This window comes from Agelaius phoeniceus, chromosome 1 (genome assembly GCF_051311805.1).
Source record: "Agelaius phoeniceus isolate bAgePho1 chromosome 1, bAgePho1.hap1, whole genome shotgun sequence".
Taxonomy (NCBI): domain Eukaryota; kingdom Metazoa; phylum Chordata; class Aves; order Passeriformes; family Icteridae; genus Agelaius; species Agelaius phoeniceus.
In genome coordinates, this window is record NC_135265.1 from 59962006 (window position 1) to 59978250 (window position 16245).

At 42.5% G+C, this 16245-nt stretch overlaps 2 protein-coding genes across 7 annotated transcripts; one reads left to right on the forward strand and one right to left on the reverse strand.

The window, feature by feature from the left end:
• Positions 1-13: 13 nt before the first annotated feature.
• LOC129124168 (putative 2-ketogluconate reductase) lies at positions 14-8328 on the reverse strand. 5 transcript variants are annotated; one of them, XM_054638904.2, is made up of 7 exons: positions 8228-8328; positions 6393-6634; positions 3896-4280; positions 2490-2661; positions 1496-1674; positions 658-754; positions 14-277 (listed from the first exon to the last, which is right to left on the reverse strand). In XM_054638904.2, the coding sequence occupies exons 2-7, from the start codon at positions 6585-6587 to the stop codon at positions 121-123; spliced, it is 1185 nt and encodes a 394-aa protein (XP_054494879.1). In that variant the 5' UTR covers positions 6588-6634; positions 8228-8328; the 3' UTR covers positions 14-120. The 5 variants fall into 5 exon arrangements, with proteins under 5 accessions (XP_054494879.1, XP_077035917.1, XP_077035911.1 ...); XM_077179802.1 differs by having other exon boundaries at positions 1496-1671; positions 6393-6499; positions 8228-8320; XM_077179796.1 differs by having other exon boundaries at positions 6393-6499; positions 8228-8320.
• TXNL4A (thioredoxin like 4A) lies at positions 8280-16245 on the forward strand. 2 transcript variants are annotated; one of them, XM_054642696.2, is made up of 4 exons: positions 8280-8421; positions 8548-8721; positions 15184-15287; positions 15964-16245. In XM_054642696.2, the coding sequence occupies exons 2-4, from the start codon at positions 8569-8571 to the stop codon at positions 16133-16135; spliced, it is 429 nt and encodes a 142-aa protein (XP_054498671.1). In that variant the 5' UTR covers positions 8280-8421; positions 8548-8568; the 3' UTR covers positions 16136-16245. The 2 variants fall into 2 exon arrangements, with proteins under 2 accessions (XP_054498671.1, XP_054498681.1); XM_054642706.2 differs by lacking the exons at positions 8280-8421; positions 8548-8721 and adding an exon at positions 10042-10119.

The window sequence follows — 16245 nt, forward strand, 5'->3', positions numbered from 1 at the left end:
CACTTTTGCAGCATTATGATGAGCAGCGCAGGAACAGGTTACTTTTTTATTCAGCTTAAAAGTGATAAGAAATAGTGCTTTCCAGTACACAGGAAATTTAGTGGCATCATCTGGCACTCATCATTTGGGAAACACTTCACTTGGAATGGGTTGGTCATTGAGAACAGCCAGCATGTTTGCTATTGCTTCTTCTGCCATCATACGGATGGCCTGAACTGTTGCGGTTCCAATGTGCGGGGTTATGATGACGTTATTCAGGTTTAATAAAGGATGATCTCTGGAAGAAATGGAAAGAACCGAATGTGTTACACAAGGAACTTACTCTGCTGCTATCTCATGCTAGTTGTGAAGAACTGAACCTCAGCAACAGCCCATTCAGATCAAAGCACAGAACAAGCATGAAGCTGGGGGATGCTTGCTTACACGTTTCTTCTTCTCCATCCATCTTGCTCATTGCCTGGCCCATGAGTCAGGCTGGCAAAGACCCATCAGAGGTGGGAAAGGGGAATAACTTGTTGTTTATTTATGATTGTGCAAGACAGTCTGAGGTTTTGCCCCTACACAATGAGTCTCCCGGTGGAGAGCAAAATTATGAGCACCCTTTGAACACAGTTTAAAACAATTCAGATTAACAGACTGGGAAAGAAGTTTCTTTACCTTGGCAGAGGCTCAGGGTTTGTCACGTCCAGAGCTGCAGCCCTAATAACCTTATTCTGGAGAGCTTCTACCAATGCATCTTGATCAATAACTGCACCTGCATTGAAATTAAATATTGATATCCTGATGAGGTTAATGAACACATTTTTACCTATAAGGGTGGGGAAGGTCTCCAGGGTCAAGTGAGAAAAAGTAGAGGATCTTTATCTTGTTAGAAAATAGAATGCCTTTTTAATAATTATTAACCAAACAAACCAAAGATTTTATTTATTAACCTTTAATTATAGGATGATTATGGTCCACTGCATAAGATTTTTCTAGAGATGAGACCAATACCAGTTTCAGTCTTTTCCTCATTTTGACACTTCCTGTATTATTATAGGCAAATCATTTAATCTCTGCAGATTTTCCACTCTTTTATCTCTGCTTTGTTTACTGATAATCTCTCTCATATGCTCGTTCAGTGCCAACAGAGCTGTTATCCCATGTGAGGCTTCCTTTCTACACTGCTGTTCCAAATGTTACTTAATATTTTCCCTTGTACCCCATTCTCCCTCACTGATGATAAACCTTTCAGTTATTTCCACTAAAACCCTCTGTTTCTAGAATAAGGCTAAAGAGAACCAACCATCTGCTGAGCATCCCTAATTTCCAGAGGGCCTTTGAAGACATAGCATATGATCCATGTTAGTCACAGATTTGTAGACTGCCAGCTACTTAATGACTCAAACAACAGAGGGATATCACAGACTGAGGTTGGAGAGGGGAATATCAACACAATCAGACAAAACATGACCTTAAGTGTGGAGCCACAAACAGTGATTTCAGATCCTCCTACCTCGGCTGATGTTTATAAGAGTAGCTGTGGGTTTCATCAGCCCTAGCTCCTTTTTCCCAATCAGTTTGTGAGTCTCAGGAGTCAGGTTCACAACCAACATAACAAAGTCAGATTGCTGCAGCAAGTCTTCCATCTCTGCACGGTAGTGGGCACCAACAGCCTCTTCCTCCTCCTTTCTTCTGAAGGAAAAATGCACAAATCCCCAAATTGACACAACTATTTCTAACTGAGTTTAACAATCAGTCAGCCCTAGGAGAGTTCCAGAAAGCACAGAAACTGAGAGGTTTGAGACCAACACAAAGGATAAGCCATTGATAGGCTCAGTTGGTAGAGTGGATGCAGAAAGGATGTGGGCTAGAGGGAGCAAGAGGCTACAGGAGTGGTGGGACACTGGAGGAGTGATATCTGTGTGAAAGCATAGCACACAGGCAAGATGAGGTTAGGAGGCTGGGGATGCAGTCAGACCCTGCTCTTCTCTCCTGTGTCTATGCCAATTCCTGTGGAACCTTTCCTTGTCTGACATGCCAGCTAGGACTTGTGATTGAAAAGAAATGAACTGTGAAAGAAAGGGAACTAGAGATCCATGAGAAATGAAGGCCTTTGTCATTGGTGCCAGTGTGATGAGAGATCTGGCTAGGGTGAGGAGACTGGCTGGGAGGAACAGGGATGCTGCCAGAAGCCTGAAGAAGAGTCTGAGAGGGAACACAATGAGGGCACAAGACTTGGTTTGCTTGGACAACATCTCCCAAATGCTTACACAGTCCTTGTTTCAAACTGATAGTGGCTAACCAGGACAGGGCAAGTGCAGGGGGAACTGCTTCCTGAAGGGAGCAGGAGGGACCCAAAGTGAGGAAGTGGTGGCACAGTGGTGCTTGTCACACTGCTTACAACTGCCACAAGTACACAGGAAGGCTGGAGACAGAGCAGAGCTGTGGCTTCCGTCACTGCCCCGTGGACAATTAACTGCAGAAAACAGAAATGCAGAAACCTTTACCTCTGGTTTCTGTTATGGTACAGGATCCTCATGTTGAAGGCTCTGGCTCTCTGAGCCACTTTGTATCCAATGCTGCCCATCCCAATGATCCCAAGTGTTGCTCTGGTTACTTCCACTCCCAGCCAGTCAACAGCAAAATACTTTGTGTCTGGAGACACGGCAATGTGGCAGCCTGTGTGGAAATACAGGTTGAATGGGTACAAATAAGCCATAAATGGAGGCCTCGGGGAAATAAAAGGTTCATCACCATTACAGCAGTGGGGCTCTGGAGCACCCTTTACAAAACACCTTTGTTGATTTGGACCAGTTTATATAAGGGCCTGGATGGTGCCAATTCCTGCATCCGAGCCTGAAGCCTGTGTAATGCAGTGGGATCCTGGCTGGGTACTGTGCTGGAAGGAGTAACTCCTTGGGGAATTAACTTTTCCACAGCTGGTGTGTTTTCTTGGAAGTTCAAAAATAGCTTCTTTGAAACCACCTGCAAGCACTGACTTCACTTTTTTTTTTCAGCTGGGGTAAATCTCACCGTTTCTCTCCTGGATCACAACCCAAACCAGTCTCACTCCTTGAGAGGCTTCAAATTCCAGCTCAGCCAGGGATCTCAGTGAGCTTTTACACAAAGAACTTGAGGTTCAAAAAGATACAATAGTGAGAAAATATCACTGGGAAAGAGATGTTATTTCATGCTCAGGGGTGGAGCAGCAGTGACAAGAAGACCATGAGTCCCTGAAGAGAGAGGCAGCTTCTTATGAAGGTCTCTACTGGCACCTTCCTTCCCCAGAAAGGCATTGCTCAGCAAGGGAGTGGGGAAAGAACCTGCTTTTAGGGACACAAACTAATGCTGCTGGAACAACTTATAACAGCTTTGTCAAAAGGATTATCATCTATTTAAAAAATAATGCTGACGCTCTTCAGGAAATACAACCCACTGGTTTAGACAAACTGATCCACAGAGGTAGGAAAAAGAAGAATTTATACTAATTACTGCTCTGGAGTTGGAGATGTGGCCACTAATGCTCTGTATCTTCCTGCAGCTCCTAATGCTTCTTTCAAGGGGAAATGGAAAGTGATGGCATTCAATTTGGGTGCACTCTGTATTCAGTTTTCACAGCTATAAACAACCCTCCCAGTGAACAGCCAGAGAAGAATGAAGCCCCAGACATTATTCCAAACAGGATATCACATAACTTTCAAGTGCAAAATTTAGACAAAAGCCTTACTCTTGTCACTGTTGCCCTAAAAAGAAGTAAGACATAGGAGAAGTAGATGCCTCTGAAAGTTAAGGCCTGTGAAAATTTTTCCCTGTAAAAGCATCCCAAATATTGATTCAGAAAGATCATCTCTCTCACAGCAAAAGCGAAGTGTGCCAAAGAAGTAGCTAGGACCAAGAAAATTTAAAACACTACCTTCCACTAGTCTTCTGGCAGAGGCCAGCATCAAGGCCATTCCTATGTCTGCTGTTGGGTCTGCCACAGCGTGCGGGGTGTTGGTCACTTTCACACCAAAGCTTGAGATCATTTTCAAGTCTAAGTGATCCACTCCAACCCCAGAGTTTGCAATCACCTTTAAATTAGGCAGGCTTTCTAGAAGCTCACGGTCAATAGTTGGCCTGCACTCAAACACAAAAACAGATTGGATTTTTTTTCTCACTTCTTCTTTGTTTCCAAGAAATTCCTTCATGGTGATAAGGTGAAAGTGTTTCTTCAAAAGTGCTGCAAGGTCTTCTAGCACGCCATGAGTTCCTCCTATATCCAGGATCAAAACAGCTGGCAACTCTCCTTCTGCCATGATCTGAAATGGAGGAATAGAAGAAATACTCCTTTGTTTAGGAGAATACTCTGAAAGGAGCAATTATGTTCCTTTAAAAGTTATCATTTAAATTCACATGTGTAGATCAGGAAACTGATGGAACTCAATAGTGCTTTTAATCCACAGGCACTTGGTACTAGTGTGGTATGTCAGACAAATTCCAAGTACTTTTACCAAGTGCTGATTTAGACTATAACACCAAGGAATATCCACACTCTTACATCCAAACCCAGTCCTACAAGCTGTTCTTCTCAAAGAGTTTCATTTTGCTCCTGAATCAATACTGATTTAATACAAAACTAGTAGCTTTTCCAGTAGCTTACTCACCAATGCCTTCTATAAGTAGTGCTATGAAACAGAGGCTGCTAGAAATTTAATCAAAGTTTCTTACCTGTTGGTTATGGTTGGTGAAGCCAGAGGCAATGTAGGATGGCACTGAGGCCCAGATGGTTCTGACAAAGATGGTTTATGTCTAACAAATTTGCACAATGAAGGGCCACCCTTGGATAGCTGTTAGACTGCTTGCCTTCAGTGTTTTAAACATTCAGATCTGTACCTGAACTTACCTTATGCAAAATTTAGCACACTTATGTGCTGAACCAGTGAGGAAGAGCACTAGAGGAGATACCACTGATAACACAGTCTTTCATGCTAGAACTTTCCTCTGCCCTGAGAGTTTTGAGCCCAGTCCTCTCTACAGCACTCCAGCAAATGCACTCTGCAATAAGATAGGGGCTCCACATACAACCAAATACCTAATTAGAGCTCCTATTGGCAAAAGTGGTAGTTGAAGATTTCCTGCATATCTTGACAATAGCTGTGCCTAATTTCCTACAATTCTTTTTGCTGTGCTCTACTGACTTTTGATCTCCATCCCATTCTATCTCCTAGGCTTGTGTCCAAGAAACCTGATGTTTTGCTACCTGAATCAGAACAATTTTCCACAACAGTATGCTGATTTATTCTGGGCACACAATGCTGGCCAGCTGTGTCCTGCTGCTTCACTCCTCTCACAAAAGCCTTCTGTGAGTAATCAGAACTCAAACCTGTGACAAAAAGGTGTCAATGTAGGTTGGAAGTTTTTGTCAACCATGTTTACCCTTGTCCTGAGCAAACTCAGACTTATCCCAACCACATCTATTAAATGGCTTACAATCTTGGCAGCAGTACTGCTATTTTATCCTGGCCTTGATGTGCATTTCTGCTGCAGTTTCAGTCTGCTGCTGGACATGGGCTTGAAGGGGCCTCCATGCTAGGACAGGTCTGCAGTTCACCACAATGTCTCTGATAATACTATCTGGTTCTCAACTGCAGCAAACAAAGCAATGTGGTGAACAGTGCAGCCAAATTGCAAAGGAAGACCATGTTTTTATATACATATCATCTTTTTTTTTGCCAGCTGAAGTTGTCAGCCACATGTAGTTGTCAAAATTGTGCAAACTTCCCCAGGTGTAGTCTGCATTTCTTAAAGAGTATCACACAACATTACTAAGATAAACTAGATTTGTGTTGCAGAATGAATGATGCATAGAATAAAAGAGCAGTTGATGTCATGTTATGATGGCATTGTCCAGCTTCATGAATGATCAGAATCTGGTAAACCTGGAGGGCAGCTAAACTTTTGCTGTTAAGCAGGGAAAACTGGGCACCAGACATGATCAAGTGACTAGCAGATGCCAATGAGGCAGCACTGTAGTACTCCATTTGTTTTCATCACCACCTCCTGCCCTATTACAATACACCACACATGATGGGCAGAGCCAGACTTGCTTTCACTTTGGAAGCACTTCCTACACTTCAGAAACAGAAAGGTGACCCACAAGGAAGCCTCTAGTTATAAACAAACCAGTGCACTAGAAGCAGGCTAGTGGCATGTTGATGGATCTTTCAACAAGTGTGGGCATGCTGAGCCTGCCACCATTCCATTCCAGCTGTGTTTGATGCACGTGTGACCCATTCACTGCCTACAGCACTGGTCCAACAACTGGTGTTCTGCTCACCACAGGTACAATCTTAAAAAATCACACTGATAACAGGAAATTAAAAATACTTAAAGGAACCTCACAGAAGGAAGGGGGCTCTCCAGATACCAACCTTGGTCCCAGTGCTTATTGTTCGTCTTCCAGCACTAAGTTGGCGCATCCTGTACCTCTGTTTGTAAATCACACTTCTGTGACAGCAAAGTCCATGAGAAGCAATAACTGGATGAAAAAATTTGTAAGCCAAATTTGACTGGCCAAACATCAAAGGAATCAGTTTTGACAGACTCGATGCTTTGCTCCTGAACATAATTATTCAGTTATCAGATGTCTTCTCCAGTGTGCTAAATGTAACACCTGTCAAGGATATGACAATTTTGGTTTTGGACTAGTTCCATCTGTGTTATCAACAAGTTCCTTTTTTTTTTTTAAGTTGTCTCTTCTCCTTTTGTATTTACATAAGACTATATGCTTCCATGTAGGTAAGCAGTCATAATCGTAGTAAATCATTGATATAAGGTAACTGTACTAAGTTCTGGTCCTGCCATTGCAGAGAAAACTTTGAAAATATGACTTAGATTGAGACAACGGGGCAAATACGTTTAAGTATTAACTTCAGTGCTAACTGAAATTGACCTTATTTCATCTGTGGAGCTTGACTCACTCCTCCTGCGGAGTTTCACTCACAGATTTGTTGGCTGGTACTGCTATATCACCTTGGACTTAAACAAATCATAATAAAATAAACGATGTAATTTTTCCTAGCCCAGTTTTCAATTAAAATTAACAGCCTGCGTTATCCAGGATCAATTCCTCCCACTAACTTCTCTAAATAAGAAGACTAATTATACCTGAGCGACGACCACAAAGCACTGACCAGGGCTGGTTTCTTTCCGACGACGCGCCTACCACAGCTCGATCCCGCGGCAGCTGGAAGAGCCGGGAGCTCACGGCTCCTGCTCGGGGCCGGGCACATCCGCTCCTGCCCAGCCCCGCTCCCTTAACCCTGCCTGCCCGGGCACCGCCAGCTCCGGGGCTGACGATTTCCAGGGAAGCTCCGGCACGGGGATCACCGCCCCCGCTGCCTCTGCCCCTGTCTGCAGCCGGACCGGGCTCCCTCTCCTTTCCCCCGCCCTCTCCCTCTCCTTCTCCCCCCCCCGGACGTCCTAAAAAGGTGATAAAGCAAGATGAGGACTCGGATGGTTTTTGGAGAGCTCAGCAATTGTGGGGCAAAGCTATTTGCCACCAATTGACATTGTTCCCCACGACCCTGGCTGCAGTTTGTGGGGAATTTTTATAGTGGAGACTATGTTTTTGTCCCTGCCTGCTGCAAGCTAACCTTTCAAATGAGTGTCTGCTGTGGAATTAAGGAAACAGATTGGTCTGGGATGGCCTATGCCAATGGCCAGCTCGATTCTGGAAGCCAGTGCTGGAATGTGCTGGTTTTGCTGCTGACCACTTCCACTGGTGGGTTTGCCCAGAGTGCCCTCGTAGTGGTGCTTGGATCACCGGAGCGATGATGGAGCCCATGGAACCCCAGAGCGGGCCTGGGAGTGGCTGGGCATGAAAATTGTCATTGCTGGGGGTGAATACACTGAGAAAACCTCCCACGGCCAGGAGATGCCATAGCACAGAACCACGGAATTGCTGGGCTGGAAGGGACCTTAAAGAGCATCTGGACCAGCCCTCTGCTATGGGCATGGACACCTTTCGCTACACCAGGGTGCTCAGAGCCCCTTCCAACCTGGCCTTGAACTCTTCCAGGAATGGGGCATCCATAGCTTCTCTGAGCGTATCTCCTTGATCAAATCCCATGGAGGTTACAGGGAATATACAACATCAGAGCGGTCAGCAGCAGAGAGTAGGAGATCTGGGCTCTGATCACCTCTGTTTCACCCTCCCCGTGCTAGCCGGCATCACCAATCCCCACGGCACGGCTCCACATCCCACCTGCGAGGGGGGACGCGGACGTCCCTGCCCAGCCCGTGCCCGCCCGTTCGGCGGCGGGGTCTCCTCCCATCGGGAACGCGCCCGGTCCGCCCCGCGCCCTGCCGGAAATGCGCGTTCCCGTGCCCGCCCTTCCGCTTCCCGCCCGTCCCGGCGCTGCCGTCGCTCCGTGTCTCTGAGGGAAGGACGCCCGCGGGGTGCGCTGGGGACGGGCCGCGCCGGGATGGGCGGGCCGGGGGAGCGCTCGGTGCCCGCCGGCGCCCCGGGAGGGCCCGGGGAGGGCTTGGGCTGTCAGCTGCATGGGCATCCCTGTCGTCCCGCAGGCTCCCCAGCCGGCCGCCAGGATGTCGTACATGCTGCCGCACTTGCACAATGGGTGGCAGGTGGACCAGGCCATCCTGTCGGAGGAGGACCGGGTCGTGGTCATCCGCTTCGGGCACGACTGGGACCCCACGTGCATGAAGATGGATGAGGTCCTGTACAGCATCGCCGAGAAGGTAAACGGGAGCTTTCTGCTCCTTCTGAGCTCAGTGTTCCCCATGGCTTGCTTGGAGCCTGGGGCAGCTTGTAACCGGGGTTCTGCACAGGTATCCCAGCTTTAGGAGGCAGCGGGAAAGTTGTATGGTTTCACTTTCACGAATGTCTCCTAAAGACTGCTCTGATGTTTGCAGTGTTCTGGGGGGGGGGGGGGGGGGGGGTGAAAAGAGCGTCGCAGGTGTTCGGAAATCGAGAGTGCTGCCAGTCAATAACCCATCACTGAGGGAGCATCGGCATTCAGGCAGAAACAGTGCTCGGTGGTAGGGCTGCTGCGGCTCCGGGTAACGCAGCACTCTCACTTCACAGTGGAAATGTACCTTCAGATTTCCATCTGAGTAGCTTGAAAAGTTACTTTCATTTTGGCTCTTAAGAATGGTGAGGCACTTAAATGTGCAGGATGGTATTGATTAATCTGTCACTCATATAATTCTGATTAATCTGTCAGCAATATTAATCTGTCAGTGATGTTATCCATGGACACCAGTAGCATTCTGCTGAATTGCATGGACTGAATAAAATTTTAAGAGCCAAACTCCACAGCTGTTTTCAGATGGAAACTGAATGATTACAAACAGCTGGTCACTTACTTAAGAAAGATACATAGATAGGAAAAATTAGACTGTTAGGATACACAATCACCTACAATTTACCTTTTCATATATTTGCTAAAGTTTTTGCGACACGATAGATGTAGAATATTGACAGCTCTTTAACTGAACCACATGAAGGAAGAAACAAAAATATCTGAATCAGAAATGGTAACTTGGGTAGGAAAAGGTGTCAGCTATCATAGAAATCACAGAATGGTTTGGGTTGGAAGGGACCTTAAAGATTATCTCATTCCAACTCTCCTGCTCTCCTGCACAGGTTGCTCAAGGCCCCATCCAGCCTGGCCTTGAACACTGCAATGAATGGAGCATCCAGAACTTCGCTGCCTTCATAGAAAGTTCTGTGCATGCTGCATAGATTGACATGGAGTTGTTTTTGTGGTTTACTTTGCCTTCTGAAGTTTTTTAAAATAACTTGTGTCTTGAAAATCCCCACAATTAAAGATCTATACCCACAGCCAGGCGTTAAGATGTATTAGAATACAGTAAAGAGTTGTGACATGTTTTAATACTGTTGTTTTGTATTCAGCCTGGTGGGAGTGTTATGCTCAGATACTGTTAGTATGGACTTGAGGCAGGATGCTTGGAAATTTCGAAGACCTGTTGGCAGCTAGGGGTGACTGGGGGAAGAAAGAACAAAGTAACTTCTTATTTAAAAATCTCCCTCTGCAGAAATGGCAAATTAAAGAGGGAGATCCTACCTCATCCTCTTGCTTACAAGCCATGTTTGGATCTCTGCTGTTTTAAAGAGTGAGTAAAAGTTCCAATTGTCCAGGTGTTTATTCTAGAGAATAATACAGAATGTTGATGCGTTATAAATGCAGGCTACGTCTGAAGGCAATGTGGCCGTATTTTACATTTGTTGCCCTGGTGCAATATTCTTTTAGACTGCAGCATGTTTTTGGGTAGCAGTAATATTTATCTGTATTTTATGATAGGATAACAGGGTTTTCTTTTCAGTTTTCGTGGAAAAAGAAACTAGAATGCTATCTGAAAGTACAAAGCAGATTGTACTGAAATGTACTCCACTTGCAGCTGACTGGATTTTCTCCCCTAGTGTTATGTGAAAAAGAAGCAAGGTTTCACTGAATGTCAAAACAAATCATAATTGTAAGATGTTAGATTTTTTTTTTTGCTTTGTCAGGGGTTCAATCAAACATTGATTGAAGCAAGAATTGAGTGTCACAAATTTTGTCTTAATGACCTTTTCTAAAAATACACTTTTTCTTTTCTTTAAAGGAAACTCATAATTATAAACCTATCCCCTAAAATACAGGGATTGGTTTGCTAAATTGATGCACCTTGTTTAAGAAATTATTTATTTATGAGTGAATAGTGTAAATTAGGTAACTTGTATTGGATCAGTTTGGGTTTAGGGAGGATTTTTCAAATGTTGTGCATTTATTTAACCATAATCAGAAGTGTGAATAGCTGTGGCTTTTCCTCGAACATTAGTTGTGCCTCTGCATTTCTGCTAAAGTTACATGAAAAGTGAGAGAGGAAAAGAAGGTGGGGCAGGGAAAGAGGTAGCTGTGAAAAAAGCATATAGGTATTTTAGCTACTGGTGTTTGTAATTAAAAGCTGATTAGTCTCTGTTCCTGTATTTTTTTCCTGCAAGTTTCTTTACTGTAAAGCAGTCTTTTGTTCTTCTAAACAGAAAAAACACTGTCTAGAAACTGGTTAGAAAGATGAGAAGGAGGAATCTTGGATCTTGTTCCAGATTTCCTTGGATATTTGGGCTGTAAGGTTTGCTTTTCAAAGGCAGCTGAAATCTTTTAACAACTGAAAAAACAGGAGCATTACTTACCTCTGACAGAAATTTCAAGAAACTTCACGATTTTTGTCAGTCATCCTGGGCATTAATCGTAGTGTCAATCTCATGTTGTAGGAATGAATTTATTTATTTTTTAGAAGGATATTGTTAATTAAGGAAGTCAGGGAGGAGAACTTCAGAGGACAAATGAGTCCCATGGCAAATGATTTTTCCTACCTCTGTGTTTCCTGTTTACTAGCAAGTATGTGAAGACAGGATACAGAATCTTTATCTGATGTTAAAAGTCCTATAGATTCATCTGCTTTATAGTCTTGAGCCATTCAGTGTAAAGATTTCATAGCAGTCCTCAGGCAGAGACAGTTCTGTGAAGTATTCAAACAGCCTGGAACAGTGGCCAGGCAGTAATATACTTCTGGGTTTTCTACATGCATCTTGAGCCATGTGGATTGATTGGACTGATCTATGAAATTACCATCACTGGGGAGAAGGGGCAAAACTGCAGCCCAACCTATGAAAAGAGGTCACACAGTTTTGAATCTATGCTGCTGTTTGACTTACGTCTCCTACTCTACCCTGTCCCCATGGAACAAGCAGCTCCAACAGCCTGGTAAGGCAGAGAAAGTTTTGAATTGAAAGAGAGATAAGGAAAGTCAGGAGTGTCAGAAATAGTTAATATCTGTCTCTGAAAATGCTTTTATCTTCCGTTGTTGCACAAGTGAGGTGCTGCCCAGAAGGAGGTGTCTCACTAGAGTTTTGATTTTTTCTTCAGAAAGCAGTTGACTTACTGCAACAAATTTACTGTATTTAGTGTATGTTATGAGGTTAAGCACTTTCAGAGTAAACTTGTGTTATTATGTGTTTAACTTCTAAAATACTACAAGGTTTTTTCATATTGTCTCTACAGTAAAATTTTGGTTTGTATTAACAAATTCAGTGTAACCCTTTGTGAACCCTTTGAAACCCTTTGTAACTACTGCCACTGCTTGTATTTACTTGGATTTGCATGTTTAGAGTTGTATTTTATTCTTGTTCTGAGGTGTCCATACTGTATCCTCAGTTACAACTCACAAATCAGGTAGAAAACTTGTTAGCAACCACTGCCTTGACAGGGTAGCAAAGCTGGTTTTGTACAGGAATGTAGGTTTTCAACTGACAGCTCTGTCTGAGCAATGGATTCACATCCCAGCAGAGAGAGGTCGGCCTTTGGTTTGTCTCCACAAACCGTGCACTTCCACAGCAGTCTGAATCCATAAATACTTCCCCTGTTTTTGCTTAAATCAAAGCTTTTTTGTGAATTAGAACTGGCTGTGTGTGAAGCTGGCTCAGATGATGCTCTGTACTGCTGCTGTCTTGGCTCCAATATTGTGTCTGAGACAGGAACTGCTTCTTCAGGCTCTAAAACTGGTCAGTACTGTGCAAAAAGAGACATCTGAGTCTCTGCAAGGCTTGTCTCGTGTTGAAATGAAATGCCTCTTGGTGACAAGCTTGCTCAGCCTGGCACATTAAATTGCCCAGCCCCTAAACATTACATACGCCACTGCAGTTCTTCTGCATCACCCTCTCCATGTTTTTATCTCATCGCTCCTTAGGCCTGAATTCCTATTTCCTATTGCTATCCTTGGCAGCTGGTGCCCAAACTCAACAGAGCACACACTCATTCAATGTGTTTTGTAAGCTAGCTTGTTTTGGAGTGGTGATCATGCCAAATTTGAAATTAGGAAAGCGAGGGGTAAAGAACAGAGCAGCTTTTAAAGTTTTGAATTAAAATTTGAGTCCAGCTTTAAGGTCTGCTTCAGACTTAATATGAGCTTTTCAGCAGGTGACTCTCATCAGTTTCACTTCTATGAAAGTAGGTCAGAGAGAAGGAAGATTCAATTAATGTCTTGGATGCCTGGGTCCTGGTGATGACTTGCACATGATTTGAGTGATCCAGTCCTTTTTAGTAAGATTTATGTAACAAAATAAGACTTTTATAGTCATTTCTCTTGTATGAAATCCTAGGCTGTTGATGAGCACTGCTAGTGACATGCATTTCTGGTTCTGCAACAACTCAACTAAATTAAATGCATATAGTGTCAAACTAACTTTAAAAGGTTTTTTTGTTCTAGTACTATCTGAAGTACAGAGTTCTTGAAAGTAAAGTTTTGGTTTAGGAGTGCTTATGCAGTGGTATTCTGGTGCAACATGTAAATCTCCTTTGACTAGTCTTTCACCGAACAAAACAAGTCCTAAGAATATTTTATTAAAATAATTTTTCAAGCTCCAAATTAAGTAATTGTTCAGAGATGGTGTGCTCTGTCAAAAGTGCTGAGTGTGTTGTAGAAATTTCCTCACATGGTGAAGGTGTGCTGCTGATGCTAAAAATGCCAGCAGGGTGGAAGAAGTAATGATAGGATAAAATGAAAATGGCTCCTCGGGTGTTTTGTTTTCTAAAAAAAGGATCAACCACCCCACAACTGCCTGCCAGGGCTCACCAGGGAATAGCTTCAGTCACTTCTCAGCTAAATTGGGCTGCCTCTGAACATCCCATTAAGGTTCTTAGAAGTCTTTAATGTAAAATTGAAATGGGTGTGAAGGATCCCTTCAGAGGGTTTGATATTATGACTGTTTTAGTTTACATGGCTTTACCTCCTGCCTGATTTAGAACATAGGGATGTTTTCATTGGAATGTTGACTGAACCTGGGACTCTAACTGGCTCCATAAAAAGCACAGTAAAAACTTTAAATTCTGCTTCGCTCTAGAAGAGATTTTACTTTCTTTGCTAGTAATACTTACTTGCATTCTTGAAGTGTGATTATTTTTATAATTTGGAAACTGTCTTGAAGCAGAAGTCCATAAAAAATTTATTTACTCTGTGCTTCTGAGGGTTTTTTTTGTAAATAAACATTTCCATAATTTCTCAGTAAAGTGCCTATTAGGATGTCTATGTACAAGCTACACAATATTTTTCTCATACAAACTAATCCTGCTCTGTGAACTAAAACAAAATATTGTTCCATCAGGCAGGTATTATACTCATTTCCAGACTTTTGATAGCAAAAAATTAACAAGTGGAAGTACTGTCACGAACAGTGCATTCGTCATAGATTTTAGACCATGTGTGTCAACCTCAGGCTGGTAATTCTGGGCAGCCAAATGGGAGGGACCAAAATTGTGTTAGCAGGTAACTGAGGATGGGGAGACACAATTGTGGGCTCCTGGTGTAGTGCAAAAGCAATTGATAATATACCTTATAGTTCATGCATTCTGACTTAGAATGTGACGTGTGTGAGTGTGTAATTTCTACTGTGCACTTATGAGCTAAGTTTAGAAACCAAAATTTCCCCTAATTCCACTTAATAACAAGTATGCTACATCTAGGAAACAAAAGTGTGCCATGGTTTTCTTGCAGGAATGAAGGCATTGACTGTGACACTAGAGGGGAGGGATTCTTTTGCATCTGAGTAACTCTGCAAAATGAAAGCCAGTTTTACCAGAATTGTTCAGACTTCTCATCAAGGTCTTATTTCTTTAGCAATTGCACTTTTAAATTTTAGCTTTGGACCTCTCAGTAAAAGCTACTAGTTTTTAAATTAAATTATACGTTTACAATTTTACACAAATTGGATGTTTTAGAGGGGGAAGAATGCTTGGAGGCAGGCACCAGGGCATTGTAGATCATTAATTTTCTGAAGTCTATAAGCAGCTGATGACACAGGCAAAATGTGTCAGCTTGGCTTGCACAAAGCAACTATTCTACTTCTTTAGAGCTGTGCATGTCACTGTGAGTTCTCAGCTCTATATAAAGGGCATTTGTTTCTCTGGATGTTGATTTAGCATAGTATCTTTCTAGTTTACACTGGATGTGAAATGAGCTTCTTAGCTATATTGAAAAATATTTTCCATGTTAATTGGTTGTTGTGATTAACAATAAAAGCAAGGCTGTTTATTCTGATTTTATGACTTAATAATTTGGAAGATAGATGTTACAATAATGAAAGCTTAGCCTTTTAATTGGTAATATATATAGCTTTTGTATTTCCTGTTTTCTTCTGTTTAGGTTAAAAACTTTGCTGTTATTTATCTTGTGGACATCACTGAAGTACCAGACTTCAACAAGATGTATGAGTTGTATGATCCCTGTACCGTCATGTTTTTCTTCAGGTATGTGATGGTTCTGGAATGTAACTCATTTAAGCTTTCTGTTTGTCAAATACAGTGTCTCAGCAGATCATTTCCAAATGCATAATAGCACACTGATGCCTATATTTACATTGCTCTACAGAAGAGTAAACTGATTTTATAGGAAAATGGTTTGTATTCCAATCAGTCTGGTAACAGTGTTTGATAATAGAGTATAAATTCATGATAGTGAAAACCGGGTTTATTATCCATTTTTCTTAGTTTTAAATCTCAAACTTCCTGTAGAGAATACTGTAGTAACATAGCAGTCAAGCTTGCCAAACTTGCTTTCAAGATAAATCAAAAGTAATAAGGTTTTTTTGGAGTTAAGGTTCCTACATTGATGAGATAAAATGTTCTACTGACAAGTCTCTCTGGAGATAGAGAGTAGTGGGAAAGAAATACAAACAATAAGGAATATGATGAAGGATAATTGCACTGAGGAACCATTTTGGGGGCATGTTAGGAGTTCTTATTCTTCCTTTAAAAATTGGCAGTAAAATGTCAGTTTAAGTGAGAGGAGTAATGATTGTTCTGCAAGCCTGTTTATGTTATAAGGGCTTCCTTTGATCCTACAAAGCATTTGGGGTGGGGTATAAGATTTCTTTCTGAATTATAATACCATATTAACCTGGTTTTTTGTTCTTCCTCTTTAAAGGAACAAGCACATCATGATTGATTTAGGTACAGGTAATAACAACAAGATCAACTGGGCAATGGAAGATAAGCAGGAGATGATTGACATTATAGAAACTGTTTATAGAGGAGCCCGCAAAGGTCGAGGTTTGGTGGTATCGCCGAAAGATTATTCCACTAAATACAGATATTGATGTTTCTTTGGGCTGCCTTTTCTCATAATCCTATGCCCAGTTACATTTATTCCTGTGTATGTGTATACATAAATGTATATTAAAAGAAAAAAAACCTACAAGTCCTTGAA

Coding starts and splice junctions, on each gene's coding strand:
- TXNL4A (XM_054642696.2), top strand. CDS start 8,569: ATGTCGTACATGCTGCCGCACTTGCACAATGGGTGGCAGGTGGACCAG. Junction 8,722..15,183: donor TGTACAGCATCGCCGAGAAG/GTAAACGGGAGC, acceptor TCTTCTGTTTAG/GTTAAAAACTTTGCTGTTAT. Junction 15,288..15,963: donor ACCGTCATGTTTTTCTTCAG/GTATGTGATGGT, acceptor TCCTCTTTAAAG/GAACAAGCACATCATGATTG.
- LOC129124168 (XM_054638904.2), bottom strand. CDS start 6,587: ATGTTCAGGAGCAAAGCATCGAGTCTGTCAAAACTGATTCCTTTGATG. Junction 2,662..3,895: donor TGCCAGAAGACTAGTGGAAG/GTAGTGTTTTAA, acceptor ATTTCCACACAG/GCTGCCACATTGCCGTGTCT. Junction 1,675..2,489: donor TACCATAACAGAAACCAGAG/GTAAAGGTTTCT, acceptor TTTTTCCTTCAG/AAGAAAGGAGGAGGAAGAGG.